The sequence below is a fragment of the Aureococcus anophagefferens genome (genome assembly GCF_000186865.1).
Source record: "Aureococcus anophagefferens unplaced genomic scaffold AURANscaffold_14, whole genome shotgun sequence".
Lineage (NCBI taxonomy): Eukaryota > Pelagophyceae > Pelagomonadales > Pelagomonadaceae > Aureococcus > Aureococcus anophagefferens.
The window spans coordinates 515769-539734 of NW_008705574.1; the positions used below are offsets into that span (position 1 = coordinate 515769).

General features: G+C 71.5%; 6 protein-coding genes across 6 annotated transcripts; 3 read left to right on the forward strand and 3 right to left on the reverse strand.

Annotated features, from left to right (window-relative positions):
• Positions 1–3108: 3108 nt before the first annotated feature.
• Positions 3109–4641, reverse strand: AURANDRAFT_10453 (hypothetical protein; the record flags this gene model as incomplete). Its single annotated transcript, XM_009040327.1, has 1 exon — positions 3109–4641. A coding segment is annotated over one exon (1533 nt), but the record flags the coding sequence as incomplete, so codon positions are not given.
• Positions 4642–7541: 2900 nt separating this feature from the next.
• Positions 7542–9055, forward strand: ARS7 (hypothetical protein; the record flags this gene model as incomplete). The annotated part of the gene is made up of 4 exons (XM_009040219.1): positions 7542–7923; positions 7977–8418; positions 8454–8949; positions 9023–9055. 4 exons carry the CDS (start codon positions 7542–7544, stop codon positions 9053–9055), a joined length of 1353 nt encoding a protein of 450 aa, XP_009038467.1.
• A 1756-nt stretch (positions 9056–10811) lies between these two features.
• AURANDRAFT_65376 (hypothetical protein) lies at positions 10812–16162 on the reverse strand (the record flags this gene model as incomplete). The annotated part of the gene is made up of 7 exons (XM_009040326.1): positions 10812–11155; positions 11294–11345; positions 11581–13347; positions 14550–14684; positions 14734–14853; positions 14905–15232; positions 15279–16162. 7 exons carry the CDS (start codon positions 16160–16162, stop codon positions 10812–10814), a joined length of 3630 nt encoding a protein of 1209 aa, XP_009038574.1.
• A 956-nt stretch (positions 16163–17118) lies between these two features.
• On the forward strand, positions 17119–18117 carry AURANDRAFT_65377 (hypothetical protein; the record flags this gene model as incomplete). The annotated part of the gene is made up of 1 exon (XM_009040220.1): positions 17119–18117. One exon carries the CDS (start codon positions 17119–17121, stop codon positions 18115–18117), a length of 999 nt encoding a protein of 332 aa, XP_009038468.1.
• A 100-nt stretch (positions 18118–18217) lies between these two features.
• AURANDRAFT_28673 (hypothetical protein) lies at positions 18218–19447 on the reverse strand (the record flags this gene model as incomplete). Its single annotated transcript, XM_009040325.1, has 1 exon — positions 18218–19447. The coding sequence occupies one exon, from the start codon at positions 19445–19447 to the stop codon at positions 18218–18220; it is 1230 nt and encodes a 409-aa protein (XP_009038573.1).
• A 178-nt stretch (positions 19448–19625) lies between these two features.
• On the forward strand, positions 19626–23102 carry AURANDRAFT_65378 (hypothetical protein; the record flags this gene model as incomplete). The annotated part of the gene is made up of 4 exons (XM_009040221.1): positions 19626–21106; positions 21302–21823; positions 21991–22384; positions 22506–23102. The coding sequence occupies 4 exons, from the start codon at positions 19626–19628 to the stop codon at positions 23100–23102; spliced, it is 2994 nt and encodes a 997-aa protein (XP_009038469.1).
• Positions 23103–23966: the final 864 nt, after the last annotated feature.

The following is a 23966-nucleotide window of genomic DNA, read 5'->3' on the forward strand; positions in this document are numbered from 1 at the left end:
TGGGCCCAGCCCAGGTCGCCCAAGAGCTGGCTCACCTCGGCTTGGGTGCGAGAAACGGTCACGTCCGCGGACAGCCGCGCGTTCTCCAGCACCGTGTCGAAGGTCGCGTCGTCGCGGAAGAGCTCCAGGCCCGCCTCCGCCTTGGCGTGGTACTGGACGAGCGCGAGACTTCGAAGCTCGAAGACCTTCCACTCGGACCACGGCACGCCGACGACCGCGCGTTCCAAAGCGGCCACGAGGCGCGCCTCGCCCCAGCAGCCGGCGATGGCCACGGCGTAGATCAGGTTCGCCAGCTCCTGGGGCTTGAACAAAGCCGCCGCGGCGACGCACGCGTCCGCGAGGTCGCGGCAGAGCCGCTCCGTCGTCGCCGCGCCGACCGTCGCGAACGCCCAGGCGATGTTCGCGAGCTCCTGGGGCTTGAAGTCGTCGGCGCGCCGCGCGGCCTCGCGGCCGATGGCCTCGAAGAGCTGGGGCGCGTCGACGTTGACCTTGGCGTAGGACCACGCGACGTTCGCGAGCTGCTGCGGCGAGAACTGGCGCGCGCGGCCCGCGGCCTCGCGCGCGGCGGCGCAGAAGAGCTCCCGGGGCTTCTGGTTCGCCTTGGCGTAGACGTGGACCAACGCCGCGATGCCCAACGCGCCCAGGCGCCCCTCCATGCGCGCGGCCGCGCGCGCGACGCGGTCCCAGAGCTCGCGGCACCGCGCGAGTTCGTCGTGCTCGAAGCAGTTGGACCCCTCGAGGGGCTCCCGCGCCTTCGCCGACGCCCCGATGGCGTGCAGCGCGCCCGCGGCGTTGGCCAGGTCCTGCGTGTTGAACTCGTGGAGCCGCGTCGCCGCGTGCGCCGATAACGCCTCGAAGACGACGCCCGGCGACGCCAAGGACGTCGCGCAGCTCAGCATGATCGTCGCGATGCCCTGGGGGCTGAACTGGTCCCGCGCGTTGGGGCGCGCGAGGCGCGCGAGCACCTCGTTGGCGACGGCGACGTAGAGCCGCGGCACCGCGTGCGACATGCGCGCGTTGTTGAAGGCCCAGACGATCGACGCGATGTTCTGCGTGTTGAGCGACGCGATGCGCCGCTCGGCCTCGGACGCCAGCGCGACGAAGAGGCGCGGGGCGCTGTGCTTGATCGTCGCGAAGGCCCAGGCGATGTTCGAGATCGCCTGGGCGGACAATTCCGACGCTCGCCCCGCGGATTCGCGCGCGAGCGCGTCGAAGAGCTCCGGCGCCTGGACGCCTGGGCAGCAAAAGGGTGATTCAACGTCGCTTCAACGTGAGTGTTCCGCGCGCGCGCGTTCCGGGAAACGCATCCACGCTTCGAGAACCTTCCGAGAGATGATCGCTCGTCCAAAAATCAGCCGAAACGAGTGGAAAACGGCCGAGATAGGAGCCTTTGAAGTTGGGAATTTCGCTCTCTTTTGCTGCCCTGCTGGACGCCCGCGAGCGCGAAGGCGTAGGCCGTGTTCGACAGGTTCTGCTCGTTGAAGGTCGCGACCTTGGGCTCCGACTCCTTCGCCAAAGCGGCGAACAAGTCGTCGGACGCGTGGCCCGCCGTCGCGAACGCCCAAGAAGCTATAGAAAGCTCCTGCGCGTTGAGCTCCGCGGCCCTCGCCTCCGTCTCCTCGGCGAGGCAGGCGTAGAAGGAGCCGCCGCCCGTGCGCGCCGTCGCGTAGGCCCAGGCGACGTTGACGACCTCGCGCGCGGAGAACATCTTGACCCGGAGCTCCGCGACCTTGGCGATCTCCGCGAGGACGCGCCGCTCCTTGAGCTGCGTGCCGCAGCCGAGCTTGGCGAGCGAGTGGGCGATGTTCGCGAGCGACTGGGGGCCGCACCACGACGGGTCCGTCGCGACGTTGATCCACGCCTCGTCGAGCATGTTGTGGAACCGCGCGTCGTTGCGGATCGCGAGCGCCGTCTGCGCGCCGGGCCCGCCGCCGCGGCGGTGCTCGCCGTCGCGGCCGCTCTCGCCGCGGTTGAGCCGCGTGAACGCCGTGGCGAGGTTGACGTCGTTGACGCACTTCGTCGAGTCGTAGAGCGCCAGCACGTCGCCGGCGTTGCGGCAGCCCATGAAGCGGCGGTTGAGCTCGATCGCCGCGCGGGGCGGCGCGCCGCGGCGGTCGCCGTTGCGCCGCGACGACCGCTCGCCGCGGCGCCGCCGGTCGTCCTTGCGCGTGTCGCCGCCGGCCGGCGCCGCCGGGGGCTGCTGCGGCGGCTGCCGGGGCTGCTGCGGCGCCGGCTGCGGCGCCGCGCGCGCGTAGGGCGCCGGCTGGCCGTAGGGCTGGCCGTAGGGCTGGTAGGCGTTCGCGCCGAAGCCCTGCGGCGCGTTCGCGCCGAAGCCCTGCGGCGCGCCGAAGCCCTGCTGCGGCGCGAAGCCCTGCTGCGGGAAGCCCTGCTGCGGCGGGAAGCCCTGGCTCGGCTGCGGGAAGCCCTGGCTCGGCTGCGCGAAGCCCTGCGCGAAGCCCTGGGGGGCGCCGAAGCCCGGGAAGGCGTTGAAGCCCGTCGCCGGCGGCGCGGCGGCCCCGGGCTGGAACGACGGCGCGTAGACGGAGCCGAGCTGCGCCTGCTGCGGCGCGTACGCCGGCCGCGCCGGTATCGAGACCGGTCGCGGCGCGGCGGGCGCCGCGGGCGGCGCGCCCCAGCCCGGCTGCGGGCCGCCGGCCCAGCCGCCGCCGCCGTCGGCGGCCCAGGGCGAGCCCGGCGCGTAGCCCGCGAGCGGCGCGAAGTTCGTCGGGGGCAGCGCCGCGCGCAGGTCCTGGGTCGTCGTCAGCGGGCTCAGGCCCATGGGGAGGTAGTGCGGCGGCGGCGCCGGGGGGTCCAGGCGCTTTTCCCCCGGGAACCCCGGCGCCCCCGCGTAGGCCGCGGGGTCTTGCGGGTGGGCCATCGGGCCCCCGACACCGCGCGTCTCGCTCGGGGCCGACACACCAATGCAGACGCCGACGGGTTTGCCCCAATCTGCCTGAGAAACCTCGGCGAGCGTCGGGTTTGTGGGTGCGTGCATTCTTGCCCTTCACGGCGCGCGCGATCGATATCGAGACGTACTTCGCAGCCAGCGGCCTCGATCACCGGACCCCCGCGCGAAGGGCCGGAGGAGACGCCGGTTACCCCCTAGTGCGCGAACTGGCGCGCGTCGCCCTTGGCGCGCTTGCCGTAGGGGTTGGACGCGGAGAAGTCGTGGCCGGACGCGCGGCGCTGGTCCTTGGGCCCGCGGCCCTGCTTGCGGCGGGCCTGGGTGTCGCCGCGCGCCGAGAGGTTGAGGTCGACGCGCGGCGGCACCGCGAAGCCGAAGGCCGCGGCGACGGCGGCGAGGTCGAGCGCGTGGACGTTGAAGACGTCCTTGTGGCCGTGGGACGCGTAGGCCAGCAGGTAGGAGCGGTAGGCGTCCTTGGCCGCCTTGTGGAGGTAGTAGTTCTTCTCGACGAGCTTCGTCAGCGCGGACTGCACGTTCGCGACCTTGCCGACCGCGAACTCGTACTCGTGGAGCGCGACCTTGGCCGCCCGGAGGAACTTGAGGAAGCCGAGCTCGGACGGAATGAGGAACAGGAGCGCCTTGCCGTCGCCATCGCCGCCGCGCGCCGTGCGGCCGACGCGGTGGATGTACTCGCGGGGGTCGTCCGGCGGATCGTACTGCACGATCCAGTGGACCTTGGGGATGTCGAGCCCGCGCGCGGCGACGTCCGTGCACAGCAGCACGCCGGACGTGGCGCGGCAGAACTCGAAGAAGGTCGCCGTGCGCTTCGCCTGCTTCTGGCGGCCGTGGATGTCGAGCACGGGCACGTCGACGTAGTTCAGCAGATCCGCGTAGAACTTCACGGCGTTGCAGGAGGAGAAGAAGACCATGACCTTGTGCTTCTTCGCGTGGCGCTTGAGGAAGGAGAAGAGGAGGCGGAAGCGGTCGCCGGGCTCGACGACGACGTAGCCCTGCTCGAGGCCCGCGACCGTCGACGTCGTCTCCGCGTCGTGGACGCCGACGTAGACGGGCTCGCTCTTGATGGCCAGCCGCGCCAGGTCCTCGACCTTGCGCGTCTGCGTCGCCGAAAACAAGGCCGTCTGCCGCGTGCCCGGCAGGCAGCGGACGATGCCCCGCAGGTCGTCCTCGAAGCCCTGCTCGAGGATCCGATCCGCCTCGTCGCAGACGAACATCAGCAGGTTCTTGAAGACGAAGCCGGACGTGTTCTGCAGGTGGTCCAGCAGCCGCCCCGGCGTCGCCACGAGGATGCACACGCCCTTGCCCAGGCGCTCCGCCTCGCCGCGGCGGTTCGCGCCGCCGATGACCAGACCGTGCGTGTGGCCGTGCTTCGCGACGCTCAGCAGCTCCCGCAGGACCCCGTAGATCTGCAGCGACAGCTCCCGCGTCGGCGAGATCACGAGGCCGCCCAGGCCGCTCCGCTGCTGGAAGCGCGCCTTCGTCAGCAGCTCCACGAGCGGGATGAGGAACGCGAGCGTCTTCCCCGAGCCCGTCTTCGCGTTCCCGAGCAGGTCCCGGCCCTCGAGGAGCGGCGGGATGGCCTTGTCCTGGATCTTCGACAGTCTCTCGAGGCCCATGGCCTTGAGCGCCGCCTGCGTGCCGTCCGTCAGCGGGAGGCTGTCGAAGCGCGTCTCGCTGAACATCGACGTCGCGTTCGACGGCCGCGCGGGCGCCGCCTCGGCCTCCTCCGCGGCCTCCTCCTCGGCGGCGGGCGCCGCGGCGACGTCCTCCGCGTCGTCGTCGTCCTCGGGCGCCTTCTTCTTCTTCGCCTTGCGCTTCTTCTTCGCCGCGCGCGACTGGCCCTCCTCGACGTCGGGCTGCTTCGCTTCGCCCTGGAGCTTGCGCTTGAGCATTTTCGCCTTCTTCTTCAAAGCCTTGTCCATGGCGCGCCTACGACGGTCGGTGGGTCGTGCGCGCGTTGTGGTCGCAGCGGAGACGCCGGCGCATCACCTCTCGTCGAGCTCTCGTATCGCCTGTTTGGGCGCTTGACGCGGTTGTTGCACCTGGCGCTCGACGGCGTCCGCCCGAGGTCGGGAGGTCGGGATATTGCACGCGTCCGAGGCTCGCGGAGTGTGTCGCGTCGTTTACCGCGCCCATTCTACTCCGCGAGCCCGCGCCTCGCGCGCGCGGCGGCCGCCGCGACGCGCGCGAGCTTCCGCGCGCCGGAGCGCCGCACGAGCGTGAGGAGGTCCGCCTCGAGGAACCCGCGCGCGTCCGCGCCGCAGGGCCGCGCCGGCGTCTGCGCCGTGGAGCCCTGGTGGAGCACGTGGAGCACCGCGGGGTCGGCCGCGTCGTCGTCCGTGAAGGCGACGCACGCCGCGCCGCGCTTCGACGCCTGGAGGAGGAACGAGTAGTCCTCGCCCATGTGCCAGGCCGCGTCGTAGGGGTGCGCGAGCGCGAGCGCGCGCGTGTAGACGTAGCAGAAGCCGAAGCCCCAGGTCCGCGAGTGCCACTCGGGCCAGCCCTGGCCTGTGTGCAAATCAACCAGTGAGCTGGGACGTCGGGGCCAAACTTCAGAATTCTCTAGCTCGGTCAAATCGAAGTCGATTCGGCTGATTTTTGGACGAATCGATTGCTCTTAGCGAGTTCTCGAAGCACGGCGGAAGTGCTCGTGTCAAAACATTCGCATAAGCGCACATTGAAGTCGGGTTGAAGATTTGATTTGCACACAGGCCCCGGCGCGTCGCCTCGGACGCCGCGCGGTCGACCTTGCTGTCGAAGACGCGGAGCTCGCTCTGCTCGACGTCGAAGCACGCGAACGACGCGAGCTTCGCCTGGGCGGGAAACACAATATGCAACACGACGAGAGAGAAGACGATTCGTCCGAATATCAGCCTTCGATGTGACCGAGAGGGTTTGAAGTTTTGCCGGCTCGCCGGCCGTTTCCGGCGCGGAGCTTCGCGAAATCCGACGCGCCGAGGCCCGCGACCATGCGCGCGAGGTACGCCGACCGGTAGCAGTCGTCGTCGTCGAAGTGGGCCAGCACCTCGCCCCGCGCCATGGTCGCGAGGCGGTTGCGCTTCGCGCCGAGGTTGGAGTCGCCGGAGGGCTCGTGCTCGTAGCGCACGCGGCCGTCGCTCGCCGCGACCTCGAGCCAGAACGCGCTCGGCGCGGCGCCGCCGGTCTCGTAGACGCAGAGCTCGCGCGGCTCGTAGGTCTGGCGGGCGAAGCACTCGTAGAGGTTCGCGTGCGCCCAGCGCCGCGCGGGCGTCGTCGGCGTCACGACGGACACGAGCCGCGCGTCCGACGGGCCGGGCGGCGGCAGCGGCGGGAAGTCCGTCGGGAGGGTGCCCGTTTTCTGCGCGTTTTTTTTCGCCTCGGACGACGCGCGGCGCCGCACGGTCTCGTCGACCGCGGCGAAGAACGGCGCGCTCGCCCAGCCCTGGCGGCCGCGCCAATCGATCAGGAGCCGCTCCGCCTTGCGGCCGTCGTCGCGGTAGACGCCGCGCCGCGCGAGGACGCGCGCGACGGCGCCGCGCGGCATCTCGAAGGCCGGGGCCGAGCTCAGGGACGCGTCGGCGCGGACGCGCGCGCCGTGCGGACCCGAGCACACGACCAGTGGTGACGATGCCGATGAGGCGACGAGCTCCGCCATCGTGCGCAACGGATCAGGAACGCCGTCGCAATGGATCGATTCGAGCGCAAGGGATGTCCACCATGCTCGACCCGAGCGCAAGGGATGACCCGGGCAGCCCGATTCCGTGGGGCAGCCCCTTGATAAAGAGTTTTGCCACGGTAACTTCCATCAAGCAGGACCAGTCGTTTCCTCCAACGGTAGCGCGCCTTGCTAGCTCAGTCGGTAGAGCGCACGACTCTTAATCGTGTGGTCGTGGGTTCGAGCCCCACGTGAGGTGTCACTTCTTCTTTTTCCTCTTGATGGGGACGATCCGGGTCTTCCCCGGATGCTTCTTGGCTTCGGGGGCAGGCCTCCGGGCGCCTTCGGGTTCCCGGGGTCTTCCTCGGATGCTTCTTTAGCTCAGTGGCAGAGCACTACCCTCGTAAGGTAATGGTCGATGGTTCGATCCCGTCAAGAAGCTACCTTCAAGTTGAAGGCAAGTTGCGGATTTAGCTCAGTTGGGAGAGCGCCAGACTGAAGATCTCACGGTCCATCTGTAGGTCACCCGTTCGATCCGGGTAATTCGCATTCTCTTTTTTTGTCCTTCGGATCCTGTTTTTTTTTTTTTTTTAACGTTGGTGTTCGTTTAGCTGGTTAGCAATCGTATACGGCAAGCCGAGAGAAATCGACGCATTTTACGTCGATTTGGTCCCATGTTGCCTTTTTTTTTCTCGAGCTCGAGGGCTGCCCCGACGACGACGATGGGCCGGCGCTGGCAGGCGCCGGCCGTGGCGACGCTCAGCATCTTCGCCGCGGCGTGCCTCTTCCGCGAACGACAGACGCTCACCATCACCGCGCTGTCGTTCGACCGACCGACAACCCGACATCCTGCTCGTGGTCCTCGACGACGTCGGCCACAACGACGTGGCCTGGGGGTCGAACGCCACGGACCTCGCCGGGCTCACGCCGACGCTCGAGGCGCTCGCGCGGCGCGGCGTCGTCCTCGACACCTACTACGGCCAGATGCAGTGCGCGCCCGCGCGCGCGGCGCTCCTCTCGGGCCGCTTCGCGCACCGCGTCGGCTTCTCGTCGAACGACCCCCTGGACCGCGAGGTCTTCCCCTACTCGAACTACTCCATCCCCCTGGGCGTCGAGCTCCTGCCCGGCCACCTCCGCGCGCGCGGGCGCGGCGTCCCGCACCTGTCGGTGAACGTCCGAACGACGATCCGTCGCAGGCTCGGCTACGCGACGCGCGGCGTGGGCAAGTGGAACGTGGGCCACTGCTCGGAGCGGTACCTGCCCGCGGCGCGCGGCTTCGACGGCTTCACGGGCTACTTCTCGCCGGGGCTCTCCTATTTGGACTACACGCCCGACGCCGAGCGCGACTTCGTCGACGGCGCCGGCGGTGCCGCGGCGGCGTCCCGCGGCGGTTCCGACGCGAAGCTTTTTTCCCCGTAGGCTCGGCGCCGCTGAAGGACCTCTTCAGCCAGGCGGCGGACGGCGCGCTCGCGTTCCACGACGCGACGGTCGGAACCGTCCCGACGGACGAGGTCTTCGCGCGCGCGGCGCTCGCGGCCGTCGCCGACGTCGACGGGAAGAAACCCCTCTTCCTCTACGCGGCGTGGCAGGCGCCCCACTCGAACGCGCAGTTCCACGCGGCCAACTGGACCGCCGCATTCGGCGGTCCGCGGCCGACGCTCGAGGCGGTGGCGGCGCGGGGCCTCTTCGCGCAGCGCCTCGCCTTCGCGCAGGCCCTCGTCACCGTCGACTACAATGTCGAGCGCGTCTTCGACGCGCTGCGGGCGTCGTCGTCGCGCGACGTCGTCGTCGCGGTCGTCTCCGACAACGGCGGCTACCCGTGCGCGGCGGAGCTCGCGGGCTCCAACCACCCGCTGCGCGGGTCCAAGCTCCAGGGCTTCCAGGGCGGCGTCAAAGTCCCCGCGCGTTCCTCTACGCGTCGTCCTTCGACTCGGGGCGGGCCGGTGCGCGGTACTCCACGCCGATGCACCACGTCGACTGGCTCGCGACGCTCCGGTCCGCGGCGCTCGCCGGCGGCGCCCTGGACGCGGCCTACGACTCGCGCGACCACTGGGCGGCGCTCCGCGACGGCGAGACGGACGAGGCGCTCGAGGCGCGCGCGCTCGTCCTGGCCGCGGGGGACGGCTTCGCCGCGGTCGTCCAGGGCGGCTACAAGTACATGTGCGGCTTCGACACCTTCGGCTTCTACAACGTGACAGCCTACGACCAGATCCAGTGCTGGCCGGGGGACGCGAGCGAGGCGTGGCTCTTCGACCTCCGCGACGACCCGCGGGAGACCGCGAACGTCGACGACGACGAGGCGCGGGCCCGGCTCGCGGCGGTCGCTGCGGCGGCCGTCGACGATGCGTACGTCCCCCAGCACGCGTTCGGCACCGAGGAGGGGAACGGCGCGGTCTTTCGCCATTTCCAGAGCGCGGGCGGCTTCGTGTCGCCTTTCGGATGCGCGGTTAACTATCTCCGATGAGGCCGGTTTTGCTGGGTGGCACGCGGGCATGTAGGGGCATGCAGGGGCATGCAGGGGCGTTGCTAGGGGCATAGAGACATGGACAACTTGAAAAAACATGGGCATGCAGGGGCATGGGCATGCAGGGGCAAAAAAAGAGGCAAAAAAAAACGAACAACACTCGGGATTCCAACGTGGTCACCCACCGTAGTACTAACCAAGCTCGATCCGGCTTAACTTCGCTGAGCTGACGGGAAGCGGTGCTCTCCGAATGATATGGTCGTTCGTAGCTTCTTGACGGGATCGAACCATCGACCATTACCTTACGAGGGTAGTGCTCTGCCACTGAGCTAAAGAAGCGAAATTCGTCTTGCTCGAGGGCCGCGAGCGATTTAGTATTTATACTCACCGACCGATGGTTCGATCATTCTAAAGGGAGCCTATCAAAAAAGCGATATGGCGGCCGCTTCGGGCCCATAACCAAGCGGTCCTGCGACCTCCGTGCGCACGCGAACGCAAAACCAACCACAAAAAAACAATGGCAGCGATCCTCGAAGCGCTCGACTCCGACGTCTCCGAGTCGGACGACGACGGCAAGGTCCAGCTCGGCTACGCGCTGCCCTACAAGAACCGGCTATTATTCGAGAACAAGAACTGGAACAACTGGGACGGCGGCGTCGCCGGCGGCGCGCCCATCTGGCTCGACGGACCGCCGGCGAACGCCTGCGACGCCTGCGGGACCGATTCTCAGTTCCTCTGCCAGATCTACGCGCCGCTGGACAAACCTACATCCGCCTTCCACCGCGCGGTCTACGTCTTCTGCTGCGGGAAATGTGCAGAAAAAGACCCGGGGACCGCCGCCGCGGTCGTCGAGCAGCGGCTCCCGCGAGAGAACGGCCGCTACGCCGCGGAGACGCCGCCGGAGTCGGAGGACGAGGACGACGGCCCGTCGCCGACGGCGTCGCGCGGCCTCCCCCGCCACGAGATCGTCGTCGAGCCGGAGCCGTCGGACAAGATCGCCGGCGCGGAGCCGTCGCCCGAGGCGCGGATCGCGGACGCCGCCGTCGCCGTCGACGAGCTGAAGATCACCGGCACGACGGACCCCTCCGTCGTCACCTTCCTCGCGCGCATCGCGCGCGAGCCGTCCCAGGTCCTGCGCTACGACCGCGGCGGCAGGCCGCTCTGGCACGGGAGCCACGGCCGGCCGCCGAAGTCGTGGCCGCCGCGGTGCCCGTGCGGCGCGGTCCGCGAGTTCGAGTTCCAGGTCATGCCCCAGCTCCTCCACTACTTCCGCATGGAGTCGCAGGCCGGGCTGGAGCTCGACTTCGCGACGATCTTGGTCGCGACGTGCGCCGAGGGCTGCGGCGCGGCCGGCGCGGCCTGGGTCCAGCCGCCGGCGCCGGACGACGCGGGCGCCGCGGAGGCGAAGAAGAAGCCGAGGAGGAAGAAGAAGAAGAAGCCGCCGGCGGCGGTCGAGGCGCCGCTGCCGCGCGTGGCCGAGGCGGCGACGGAGCTCGACGAGATCGACGCGGCGGCCGCGGACGTCCTCGGCCGCGCGGAGGAGCTCGAGCAGTACTACTCGACCGAGATCGACGGCATGCCCATGAACGTCCTCGATCTCATGCCCCCGTCCTAAATTTTGTTTGTATGAACCCGGGGCGGAGGCGACTTAACTTTTCGAGAGGGGAGCCCTGGTTCACACGCGCCGCGCGCGCGCGCGTCTCGTGCTCACGCGCGCGCGCGGTCTCGGCGCGGAGCGGCCGGGCTCGTCGGGAGCCGGGCGGCTGCGATCGATCGGGGGGGGGGGCGTCCTAGCGCATGTGGCTGCCCTCGGAGTCGAAGACCTGGAGCGACGGCTTCGCGCCGGTCCGCTTGACCTCGAGGAGGCTCGCGTAGCGCTCCGGGACCTCGCACTCGTCCGTGGCGAGGCACGTCAGCGCGTCCGCGCGCGTCATGGGCGCCGCGGGGCGGGACAGCGAATCCTCCAGGCAGTAGGAGCCCTCGGCGTCGAAGACGACGGTGCAGTCCTGCCGCGCCGAGTGCATTCGCGACAGGAGGTCGTGGTGCTGCGGGCCGTGGTGGTCGAGGGCGCTGGAGCGACTCGTGGACTTGGGCGCGAAGGCCGTGGCGGTGGCGAGGAGCGCGAGGAGGAGGCCTGCGGCGGGGTGCACCGCTGTCAAGGATGGATCTTGCGTCTGTCAGCGACGCGTTCGAGCTCTTGCGCGTCGACGCGCTGCCGAGGCGCTCGCAGTGGAGATTGTAAACCGTCTCTCGTGCAAGGACGCTGTGGGACGCGCGTGCCATGTTGATTGCGAGCGGCTGCAGAAGTTGTTGTTCTGAGATGCCTGATCGAAGATCGAGAAAGGCGCGGCATCTTGTGGTCAACATGTGGTCAACATGCCGTACTGTCGTCTCTTCCCTTCCTCAATCGGGCCACTCGCGAGCTCCGACTCTGCGTCGCGACGCCGCGACGTCCCAGCGCGAGGGGGGTTCCTTCTCGCCCCGACGGGCCAACTCCGCGTCGCGGCGACGTCGCTCCGGAGCCGGCCATCACAGGCTCCCTTACACGTCCACGCTCACGACCGTGCCGACGGCGCGGGTCCTGCCGTCGCGGAGGATGAGCCGCGTGCCCGGGACGAGGTACTCCGGGTGGTAGAGGAACTCGAAGGTGCACTTGCGCGTGGAGCCCGCGGCGACGCCGCCCGCGCCGTCCGCGAACAGGAGGCGCGCGGCCTGGCGCACGGCGTCCGCGTGGACGACGGCCTCGAAGCCCGCGGCGAGGCCGCCGTCCGGCGCCGCGAGCACGAGCACGTCCGCCGCGAAGACCGTCGCGCCCTTGGGCCGCGGCGCGCCCGGCGGCGGCCGCGGCAGCAGCACGAGCCCCGCGGCGCGCCGCCGGTGGCGGCACCGCGCGCGCTTCGTCCGCGGCTTGGGCGTGGCGACGCCCGCCGCGGAGGACGCGTCGGGCGCCGTGAATTCCACGACGGCCTTGCCCTGGAGCGACGCGACCCGAAATTCGGCGCCGTGGCCGATGGCGAAGGTCGCCGACGACCCGGCGCGCGCGACGTCGCGGCGGTGGCCCTCGACGCGGATCGACGTGACCTCGACGTCGACGAAGGCGCCGCTCAAATCCACGGGCCCGAGCGCGAGCCGCGCGCCGACCCTGACGTCGCCGCCGACGACCGTGCCGCCGAGCACGGTGCCCGCGCCGGGCACGTCGCGGAAGGCCGCGTCGACGACGACGGCCGGCGCGCGCGCGTCGGCCTCCTCGCCGTCGCTCGACGCCTCCGTCTCCGAGCCGTCGCCGCACGCGGCGTCCACCGCGGCCTCGAGCGCGTCGTAGCCCGCGCCCGTCACGGACGACACGACGACGACGCGCGCGTCGGGCACGCCCGCGCGCGCGAGCACCGCGCGCACGCCCGCCGTCGCGGCCTCGACGTCGGCCGCGAGGTCCGCGTGAGTGAGGGCGACGACGACGGGGATCCGCAGCGCGATGGCGACGCCGAGGTGCTCGAGGGTCATGCGCCCGAGCTTCGCCGCGCGCCGCGCGTCGACGGCGAGGAGCGCCGCGCGCGGCCGCAACGCCGTCAACCCGAAGATCGTCGTCTTGAGGTACTTCTCCGAGCCGGGGCCGTCCACCAATCGCAGCCCGCCGCAGCGGACCTCGTTGAGCGCCGACGTGCGGCCGCCGTCGCGCACCTCGTGGCCGTGGCGGAGCACGAGCTGGCGCGCGAGGCCGCGGCCGTCGTCGAGCATGCCCGATTTCAGCACGCCCACGAGCGTCGATTTGCCGCTGCCCTGGCTCCCGATGACCGCGACGCGCCGCGCGGACCCGTCGTCGTCGTCGTCCTCCTCCGTCTCGTCGTCCTCGGCCTCGGCCGTCGCCGCGGTCCGCCACTTCTCTCGTTTCGCGGCGAACTTGGACGCGCGCCGCGCGGACTTCGTCGACCGCTCGGGCCGCGCCGCGAGCTCCGGCGCGAATTCGCCGTCGCCGACCCAGGCGTCGAGGGACGCGTCGTCGGCGTCGCAGCCCACGTCCACGACGACCTCGGCGACGAAGTGGCCCGGCGACACCTCGAAGACCGCGCAGGGGTTCAGCGCGGCGCCGTTCTGCCGCGCGATGCACCGGAGCGTCCGCAAGCTCGCGCCGAGCTCCGCCCGGTCCAGGCCCTTGGGCGTGCCGTCGTCCTCGACGCCGACGCGGTACACGGCGCGGCCGTGGCCCTCCGTGAGCCGGTAGAGGCACTGCGTGACGAGCTTCTTGACTCTGTTGCTGCCGGCGGAGCAGAGCGACAGCTTGTACTCCGTGGCGCCCTCCTCCTCCTCGCGGCCGTAGGACCGCGGCACCTGCGCGTCCGTCGGCGACGCGACGCGCGGGCCGCCGGGCACGGCCGGCGGCGTCGTCGGACGCTTGCCCCGCCGTCCCATTGCGCACCGATCGAGGCGCTCACTTGGATTCAAGCGCTCATTCAAGCGAGCATCAACAAAAATTACCACAAAGCATGGCGCACAAATTTGCCCTGTCAAGGCGGCGCGTCGAACGGTTTTAAGTAGTCAAGCTCCGAATCTGCCGCGTCGAGCGGCATAACGAGCGCCGCTGAGCGTTCAACTGCAATAATGACGAACAAGCGCTCCCCGCAAGACGAGCTGCACAACCTCTTAACAAAGAAGCGCTCCTTCGTCGCCGCCGAGGACAAGCCGATCGTCCTCTACCTCACCTGCCCGGACGAGCCGCTGCCCATCCGCGACGACCGCGCGCTCATCGACGCGCTGGAGCGTTCGGGCCTCGCCGTGCACATACGCGCCGACTGGCGCGGCGGCGGCGACGCGTCGTCGTGCCGCGGGCTGCTGCCGCGCGGCGTCTGGGACTACGACGAGCATCCGCGAGCGCTCGAGGCGCTCCTCGACGCGCCGGGCGCCTGGGAGCCCCGCGACGACGCGCGCGGCATCCTGCGGTGCCGCGACAAGCGCTGGCTCGCCGACTTGACGGGCGCCGTGCCGACGCGCGTCGCGCTTCCCGGGGACGACGTCGACGCGGCGCTGCGCGACGCGACGCGACGATGGACGCGCGTCGTCGCGAAACCGCTCGTCGGCACGCGCGGCCGCGGCTGCGTGCGGCTCGACGACGGCGAGGCGCCTCCGGAGGCGGGGTGCCTGCTGCAGCCGTACCTCGAGGACGTGACGGTTTCGGGGGAGGCGTGCCTCGTCTTCGTCGACGGCGACTTCTCCCACGCGGTGCGCAAGAAGCCCCAGGGCTGGGGCGCCGCGGACGACGCCTGGGCCTCCATGCCCGTCGAGGCCCTTGACGCGGACGACGCGCTCCGGGCGGCCGCGGAGCGCGCGCTCGCCGCGGTCCTGCCCGGCCTGAGGCCGCTCGTCGCCCGCGTCGACTTCCTCCCCGCGGGCGACGGCGCCTGGCTCGTCTCCGAGGTCGACTGCGGCTGGTGCGAGCTCTTCCTCCGCGCCGCGCCGCCGGGCGCCGCGGACCGCGTCGCGGCGGCGCTGCGGGAGAGGATCCGAGCCCGCGCGAGCTAACTCCCCTCCGTTACGAGCTCCGTGTCGCGGCGCGCGTCGTCGTCCTGGAGCGGGTTCTCCGCCGGCGCCGCGGCGTCCTCGACGTCGCCCTCCGCCGGCGCGGGACTCGGCGCGAGGCCGTCGCGGTACGCCGCGAGCATCGAGCAGGCCTAAAAACGCGCGACGATCCGAGCCCGACTCTCTCCAGAAAATCCTGACGCCGGAGCGGGCCGCGGGCGCGAGGCTCGCCGCGACGGCCGCCTTGAGCCAGGTCAGCAGCACCCGCGCGACCGGCGCCGCGTCCTCGATGACCGGCAGGCAGATGGCCCGCGTCGCGACCTAGATTTCTCGCTCACCACGAGAATCGCCACGGGACGCCGGGGTCGCGACCTCCTCGTAGGACCAGCCGACGACGAGGCCCAGCGCGAGCGTCGTGAGGTGCAGGTGCTGCGCCGCGCGGCGGCAGCGCCGCTCGAGCTTGGCCGCGGCCCGCGGCGGCGCGCCCGCCTCGTCGGCCTCCGCGGCCTTGCGCGCCTGCTTCTCGCGCGCGGCGTCGACGCGGTAGAGGAGCCACCTGAGCACGATGCCCGCCACGAACGTCACGGCCGGCGCGTTGACGAGCGCGAAGTCGAAGCCGCCGACGTTGTCCTCGCCGGGCAGCGCGAGCGACGCCATGGACGCGACGCCGCCGGCGATGCTCCAGCCGATGGCCTGGGACCTAGAGCAAAGCGATCACGCGGCGGCCGCGCGGCTGGGGAACGCACCAGATGGACTCGTGGAAGGCGAGGAGCATGCTGCCGCGCGACGCGCCGCCGCCGTCGCAGTCGCACCGCCGCACGAAGCACTCGACGACGTCCGTCGCGCGCGTCGCGACGAAGAGCAGGACCGCGGAAACGACGAAGGAGTCGAGGACGTTGTCGACGCTGCCGACCCACCACCAGAGGGCCTCCTTGAGGCACAGGCCCGCGGCGACGGCGCTGAGCTTGGTGACGACGTCGACGACGGCCGGGTCCACGGCCGGCCGGCCCGCGAGGCCCGCGATGGCCAGCGCGCCGGGCGCCGCGACGACGGCCATGGTCGCCACCTGGGCGGCGGGCGACGAGTCGAGGTCGAGCGCGCTCAGCGCGGCCTGGACCGCGTCCGCGCCGGCCCACGCCGCGCATTCCCGCTCGAGCTCGACGACGGTCTCCCGGGCGCGCGGCGACGCCGCGTGCGCCGCGATCCAAGCGGGGAGCTCGGAGCAGCGCGCGCGCGTCGTCGCGGCGCCGCCGTCGTCGCTCGCCGCCGCGCCGTCGTCGCTCCCCGCGTCGCTCGCCGCCGCGCCGTCGCCGTCACACGCCGCCGCGTCGTCGCTCGCCGCCGCGCCGTCGCCAACGCACGCCGCCGCGTCGTCGCTCGCCGCCGCGCCGTCGCCGTCTTCGTCGACGCGCCCCGCGGCGCGCAGGAGGCGGACGCGCCGCGCCGCGAGGCCGAGGAACACGGCGAAGACCGCCGTCGCCGAGGCGACGAGCACCCAGACGGCGTCGATCCACGCGCTCTTGATCTTGAGCGCGCACCAGGCGTCGGCGCTCGTCGGCCTCAAGAGGAGGAGGGTGCGGTTCACGGCGCCCGTCAATGCGACGGCGGAGAACGACACCGCCGCCGCCATGATGAATTCGACGACGCACTGCCGCGTCTTCAGCGCGCGCGCCGGCGCCGAATCGGATGCCGCGCGGCAGCAGCAGCGCCGACACGGGCAGCGAAAGCAGCCCCCCATCGTCGCGCCGATCCTGCTGACCTCAAAATGCTGATGATACACATCCAAGGTATTCTTGTCGCACAAAAGTTTTCTCGGGTGATCAGTTGGGACGCTGGGACGCGCACCTGGGGGCCGGCCCACCGCGAGCCATGGCGGCCCCGTGGCACGAGATCGTGCTGATCCTCGTCGTGAACCTGATCATCTCTTTCGCCGCGGGCTGCGCGACGGAGCGCACGGCCTACGTGCGGGCGCTCAGGACGCCGGCGGCGCGCTCGCGGCGTTGCGCGGAGCATTCCTCGCCGGAGCGCCGGTCCCCGCGCAGGCGATGATGGTGTGCCTCGGCGTGCAGTTCGTCATACGACCCGCCGTCGTCTGCGGCATCTGCCTGCTGCGCGCCGCCCGCGTCCCTCCCGACGATCCGGAGATGTCGTCCCACCGCCGGCGCGCAGGTTCGGGCTCCAGGACAAGCTCGCCGTCGGGTTCCTGCTCTGCGCCATCGCGCCGGGGGGCAACGGGTCGAACCTCCTCGAGATCATCTTCGGCGGGAACGTCGAGCTCGGCATCGTCTGCACGCTCTTCTCGTCCGTCGCGGCCAGGGCAGGAAAAGAGAGCGAAATTCCCAACTTCAAAGGCTCCTCTCTCGGCCGTTTTCCACTCGTTTCGGCTGACTTTTGGACGAGCGATCATCTCTCGGAACGGACTCGAAGCGTGGATGCTTTTTCCGGAACGCGCGCGCGCGGAACACTCACGTTGAAGCGACGTTGAATCACCCTTGTGCTGCCCAGGTCGCGGCGTCCATCGCGATCCCGCTCGACTTCTTCGTCTTCGCGCGGCGCTTCCACGGGGACAACTTCACCTTCGCGTCCATGCCCTGGCTCGACATGATGCTCGCCATCATCTGCGTCTTCACGGGCGCCGTCGCGGGCGCCGTCCTGCGCTACCGCGACGACGCGCTCGGCGCGAAGCTCGAGAAGAGGGCCGCGGGCCTCGGCATCTGCCTCCTGGCCGCCGCCGTGCTCGTCGCCTCCGTGACGAACGCCAAGGCCTTCGGCATGATCCCGCCCAAGTGCTGGCTCGCGGCGGTCTTCCCCTGCCCCGTCGCGCTGGCGCTGGGCTACTGGCCATCGCGGATCGCGGGACTGAGCCCGCTCGACGCGCGGACCGTGGCCACGGAGGTCGGCGAGGCGAACATCGGCGTCGCCTACGCGATCCTGCTCCTGCTCTACGACGACGACGACGACCGCACGCGGGTCTTCGCGGGTTTGATCGCGTACACGGTCATGAACGAAATCTACATCTTCTCCGCGGCGGCCTGGTGGCGCTGCGGCGCGCCCATCGAGAAGCCGCCGCCGTCGCCGCGGCGGCCCTCCGGCGCGCTCGCGGCGCCCGAGGACGCCGGCGACGTCGAGGCGCCCAAGGGCGACGCGTCGGGCCTCGAGCTCGTCGCGATGCTCGGGGGCGGCGGCGACGACGGCGGCGACGACGCGGGCGGCGAGCGCAAGGACGAGGGCACCGAGGGCGACGCGGGCCGCGACGCGGACGCGGGCCGCGACGCGGACGCGGGCCGCGACGCGGACGCGGGCCGCGAGCCCCGCGCGTCGTCGAGCGACGTCGACGTCGACCTGCCGCGCGGCCTCGACGCGCCGCCGGGCGGCCGCGCGACGCTGCCGCCGCTCGCGACGCCGCGGAAGGACGGCGAGGCGCGACCACCGGCCGTCGTCGACTCGCCCGACGGGGCCGCGGCGACCTGCGGCGTCCCCGCGGGGAGCCTCTTCTGCGCGACGGCGTCGTGCGGGCCGGGCGCCTACGCGGCCGCCGACTCGCCGTCGAAGGAGGCGACGTCGCCCAAGCCCGCGCTCGACTAGGCTCGTTTTTTTGTTGTATTGGACACCTTAGATGCGGGCGCGAACCGCGGCGGGGGGAAAGCGGGGGAGCCGGCGCGCGCGCGTGTACGATTTTCTTCTCCTAGATGGCGGCGACGGCCTTCTTCGCCGCGTCGTCGAGGTCGTCGGCGGACGTGATGTTGAGGCCGCTCTCGTCGATGATCTTCTTGCCGAGCTCGACGTTCGTGCCCTCGAGGCGCACGACCAGGGGGATCTCGAGGCCGACCTCCTTGACGCCGGCGACGATGCCCTCGGCGATGACGTCGCACTTCATGATGCCGCCGAAGATGTTGACGAGGAGCGCCTTGACGTTCGAGTCCGACGTGATGATCTTGAAGGCCTCGACGATCTGCTCCTTCGTCGCGCTCCCGCCGACGTCGAGGAAGTTCGCGGGACTGCCGCCGTGCATCTGGATGATGTCCATGGTCGCCATGGCGAGGCCGGCGCCGTTGACCATGCAGCCGATGGACCCGTCGAGGCCGATGTAGTTGAGGTCCCACTTCTCGGCGGCGACGTCGCGCGGGTCCTCCTGCGACTCGTCGCGCTGCGCGAAGATGTCCTTCTGGCGGAAGGCCGCGTTGTCGTCGAAGCCGATCTTCGCGTCCGCGGCGATGAGCGTGCCCTGGTCGTCCTCGGCGAGGGGGTTCACCTCGACCATGGTGCAGTCGCAGCTTTTGAAGACCTCGTATAAAGACGCGATCTGCTTCTTCGCCGCTTCCTTGTCGCCGGAGACCCCGAGACCAGCCACAATAGCCTCGGCGTTGGCGTCCGTGAGGCCCGCGACGACGTCGATGGGCACCTTGATGATCTTCTCGGGCGACGACTCCGCGAGGTCCTCGATGGACGTGCCGCCCTCGGCGCACGCGACGACGACGGGCCCGCCGAACGCGCGGTCCAGGAGGATGGCGAAGTACATCTCGTTGACGAGGTTCATCTTCTCCGCGACCATGACGACGTTGACGGGCTTGCCCTCGGCGCCGGACTGCTTGGTGACGAGCGTCGCGCCGATCATCTTCTCGGCGTACTCGGCCGTCTTCGCGCTGTCGATGACGTGCACGCCGCCCTGGAAGCCGTTCGTGAACGTGCCCAGGCCCCGGCCGCCGGCGAGGATCTGCGACTTGATGACGACCTCGTCGCCGCCGAGCTCCTTGGCCGCGGCGACGGCGTCGGCGACGGACGTCGCCGCGATGCCGGGCGGCACGTTGACGCCGTGGCTCGCCATGATCGCCGCGCTCTGGTACTCGTGCAGGTTCAGCCAGCGCTTGCTCGTCGCCGCCGTCGGGCGCGGCAGGCGGGACAGGCTCGTGCGCATGAGAGCGGACATGGTCGAAGGCAGCAGGCCGAGTTTCGCAATTCTCGAGCGAGTGGAGGTTTGCGTCGCCGGCGTCGCTGAACCGGGAGTTGCCCACCTCAAAAATCCTCGCGCTATTCACGATTGCGGGCAGCCCCCACCGTTTTGGTGTGGGTCTGAGCTGTATTGTGTTGCTCCGATGCGGTTCCTGGTCGTCGTCGCCGCGGCGCGCGCCGCCACGGAGGACTGCACGCGGGCCGTCTTCGAGCTGCGGCTCGACGCCGCCGTCGCGCGCCAGGCCCAGGAGGACGTTTTAGCCGGCTGGACCATGGTGCCGAGGGACGCCGACGACGCCGTCGCCGGCGACGACGCGCTCGTCCTCGCGAGGTCGGCGAACTGGCGCACGGCGACGTCCGAGGTCTGCGCCCCGGACGGCGACTTCGAGCTCGTCGTGCAGCCCGCGGACGCGTGGGCGTGCGACGCGTTCGACGGCGTGACGGCGACGTGCGGCGCGCCGACGAGTTCGCCGACGTCGACACCCTCGGCGCCGCCGTCGGCCGCGCCCTCCCGGGCGCCGCTGCCCGCGCCGACGACGCGCGCCCCCACCGCGGCGCCGTCCGTGCCCGCGCCGTCGCCCGCGCCGACGAATCGCCCGAGCGCGGCGTGCGTCGTGTCGACGCTGACGTTGGAGAAGCAGGGCTCCTGCGACGGGCCCAGCTGCGCGATCTTGAACACCTTCGACTATGCCACGGAGCTCCCGCCGCACTGCGCCGTCGAGGCGGGCGCGCTCTCGGCGACGTTCGAGGGAGACCTCGGCGGGGCCGCCGTCGTGGCCCTGAACGCCACGCACCAAGGCTTCTCCGGGGCGGCCTTCGGCGGACGGTCCTGCGACGCCGCGGACCTGGGGACGAGCGCGCTCGACGGCTGCAGCGCGGGCGAGGTGTACGGCTGCGGGCCGGCGACGGACGTGACGTTTCCCGTTCCCGCGACCGCGACGGGACTCGTCGTCGGCGTCTTCGGCGACGCGGCCGTGTCGTCCTGCGACGACAGCCCGGCGCTGTCCACGACCCTGACGCTCGACGCCGAGGTCTGCTGCCTGGCGCCGTCCGCGGCGCCGTCCGCGGCGCCCACGGCCGTGCCCGCGCCCGCGCCGACGGCCGCGCCGACGACGCTCGCGCCGTCGGCGACGCCGACGGCCGCGCCGCTGCCGGCGCCGACGGCCGCGCCGCAACCGGCGCCGACGGCCGCGCCCACCGGCGCCCCGGCGCCGGCGCCGACGGCCGCGCCGCAGCCGGCGCCGACGGCCGCGCCCTCGGAGACGCCGACGGCCGCGCCGTCGCCGAACCCGAAACCCGCGCCGACGCCCGCGCCGTCCTTCGCGCCGACCTACGCGCCATCCATAGCGCCGTCCTTCGCGCCGTCGAACGCCCCGCAGCCCGCGCCGACGCCGACGCCCACGGACGTCCTCAGCAACTCGTCGCGGCCGACCGGTACTCCGACGCCGTGGCCGACGCGCGCGCCGTCCGCCGCGAGGACGCCGGCGCCGTCCCTGCGGCCGTCGACGTCGACCCCGAGCCTCCCCCCGACGGCGACGCCGCCGCTCTCCCTCGCGCCGGCGCCCCTGCCGTCGGCCGCGCCGAGCAGCCTCTGCGCGTTCGCGTTCCGCGTGTCCTTCGCTGTGTGGAAACCAAATCTTCAACCCGACTTCAATGTGAGCGTATTCGAATGTTTTGACACAAGCTCTTTGGCTGGGCTTCGAGAGATCGACGAGAGCGATCGATCCGTCCAAAAATCAGCCGAATCGACTTCGATTTGACCGAGCTAGAGAATTCTCAAGTTTGGTCAGGACCACCCAAACCAGTGGTTCCCACACAGTTCCTTCGAGGGCGGCGCGTGCGTCCTGGACTTTGTCGCGGCACCGTCCTTGGCCCCGACGATCAACGTCTCCGCGTCGTCGTCGAGCGACGACGACGACTGCGACGAGGCCTTCCTGGGGCTGTGCTGGGTGCCCTGGGGCGCTCTCGTCGTCGCGGTCGCGGGCGTCGTCTTTCTCGTCTGCGTCGCGGGCGCTTTCGCGGCCTGCGCCGGGGGCGGCGCGGCCCCGAAGACCATCGAGACGAAGCCGACGTTCACGCCGTCGGACGCGCCGCCGCCCGGCCGGCCCCTCGTGCCGCCGGAGACGACGTACCCGCCGGACGACGGCGGCGCCGAGGAGGAGAAGGCGAGCCCCGTGCGCCCGCTGGTCTACGAGCCCGAGGAGGAGTCCATCGTCCCGCTGGACGAGCCCCTGGCGCCGCCGACGCCCGTGACGCCCTTCGTCTTCGAGGACGTGGAGCCCCGGGAGCGCGCGCTCGTGCCGCCGTCGCCGGGGGCAGGGCAGCAAAAGGGTGATTCAACGTCGCTTCAACGTGAGTGTTCCGCGCGCGCGCGTTTCGGAAACAGCACCCACGCTTCGAGAGCGCTCCGAGAGATGATCGCTCGTCCAAAAATCAGCCGAAACGAGCGGAAAACGACCGAGATCGAAGCCTTTGAAGTTGGGAATGTCGCACCCTTTTGCTGCCCAGGCCCGGCGCGCGGCCGCCGGTGGACGCGCCGACGTACACGCCCGTCCAGGACTTCGCCTACCGCGTCCGGGGCAGCCCTCGGACGCCGGCCTACAGCGCCTACGGCCTCGCGCCCGCCGCGGGCCACCTCGCGCCGCTCCCGCGGTCGACGCCCATCTCCGAGTTCGACGCGAGGCGGAACAGCTGGATCGACCCGGCCGCGCCGCCGGTGAACAGCAACCGCCGGGCCGGCGAGCTCCTGCCCCGGCCGCCGACCTACGCGACGCCGACCTACCGCAGCCCGGGGCCCTACCACACGCCGTCGCGCCCGGGCTCCTCCCGCGCGCCGGCGACGCCGCTCACCGCGTCCACGCGCGGCGACCGGCCGCCGCCGCCGCCGGAGCCCTCCTTCTGGGTCTCGACCTTCTGAGGCCGCGGGCTCCCTTTTTGCATCCCGAATATAAAGCGCCTTGTGTGGATGTCCGGGGGGCGGGTGCGGCGCCGCGGACGCGTCGGTGGGCGCGCGGCTCCTCGAGGCCCGGCGCCGCGGCGGCGCCTGTGCGCCCGTGCGCGTGCCGCTCATCGAGCTGCAGACGATGCCGATGCTGCACAAGATGTGCTACGCTCTGCTGCTCGCGGCCTCGGTCGCCGCGCTCGACGCGCCGCGCGTCCCGGCGCGCGCCGCCCTGCGGCGCGCCGTCGGGTCCTGCGTCGCGAGCGCGTCCCTCGCCGCCGGGGCGTTCGGCGCCTGCGCCGCGACGCCGGCGACGGTGACGCGCTTCGAGGGCGAGTACGCCGACCAGCTGCACCCGCTCTGCGAGCGGCGCATCACCGTGGAGGCGCTGGACACGAAGCCGCGGCGCTACGTCGCGCATTTTTCCGGCACGGACGTCGGGCCCCGGGGGATCGGGCCGCTCGTCGTCATCGCGTGCGACCAGGCGAACATCGACAAGTACAAGCTCCGCGAGTGGGCCTTCGACGGCGAGATCAAGGGCGACGAGATCTCCGCCGGCGACGGCGTCCACGAGGGCCGGTGGAACCAGCCGAAGAAGGACTCGCCGAACCCGTGGACGGGCATCCGCTGGGCGGACGGCAACCGGTGGATCCTCAAGGAGGAGGCGCCGAAGACGTAACCGTCTCCTAGAGGGCCGTGTCGCCCGTCGCGGCGTAGAGGGACGAGTCGAAGCCCGCCTCGTCGACGGCGGCCTCGAGGCCCGCGAGCGCGTCGCCGTCCTCGAGCGCGCGGACCGCCTCGACGCGGACGGCCTCGATCTTCGCTCTGTCGGAGGAGGGGGCCGTGTCGCGGAGGAAGACGGCCTCGGCGAGCTCGACGTTCCCCGCGGCGTCGTCGCCGGGCGCGCCCGCGCACGCGCGCGCGGCGACGGACGGGCCCTTCGTGAAGCAGAGGGCCGCCGCTGCGCCCGCGGCGAGGAGGAGCACGATCGTCGCGATGGCGCCGCCGCTCGCGACGCTCAGGCCGTCGGACGCCTTCCTCTCCGACGGCCCGGGGGCGGCCTCGCCGCGCGTCGGCGCGGCCGTCGTCGGCGCGGGCGACGGCCGCGGCGTCGTCGGCGCGGGCGACGGCGGCGCCGTCGGTGCCACGGACGGCGCGAGCGTCGGCGCCCGCGAGGGCGCGTCGCAGGCGATGTCGACGTAGCCCATGCCGAGCTCCGCGCATCGCTGCTCGCAGTAATGCTTCTTGACCCAGTCGTTCCTCTCCGTGCACTTGTCGACGAAGTAGGACGCCGCGGCGTTTTCGCAGTCGTAGCCGTTGTCGTCCATCCACTTGCTCTCGACGTCCGTGCACTCGCGCTGGGGCGTCGGCGGCGGCGACGCCGAAGGCGCGTAGGACGGCACGGGTTCAAGCGTCGGGCACGCCGTCGGCCCGTAGGTCGGCAGCGGCGACGGCGCGTAGGACGGCGGCGGCGACATCGACGGCGACATCGACGGCGCGTAGGCGGCCGCCGCGGTCCCCACGAACGCGAGCGCCAACCGTT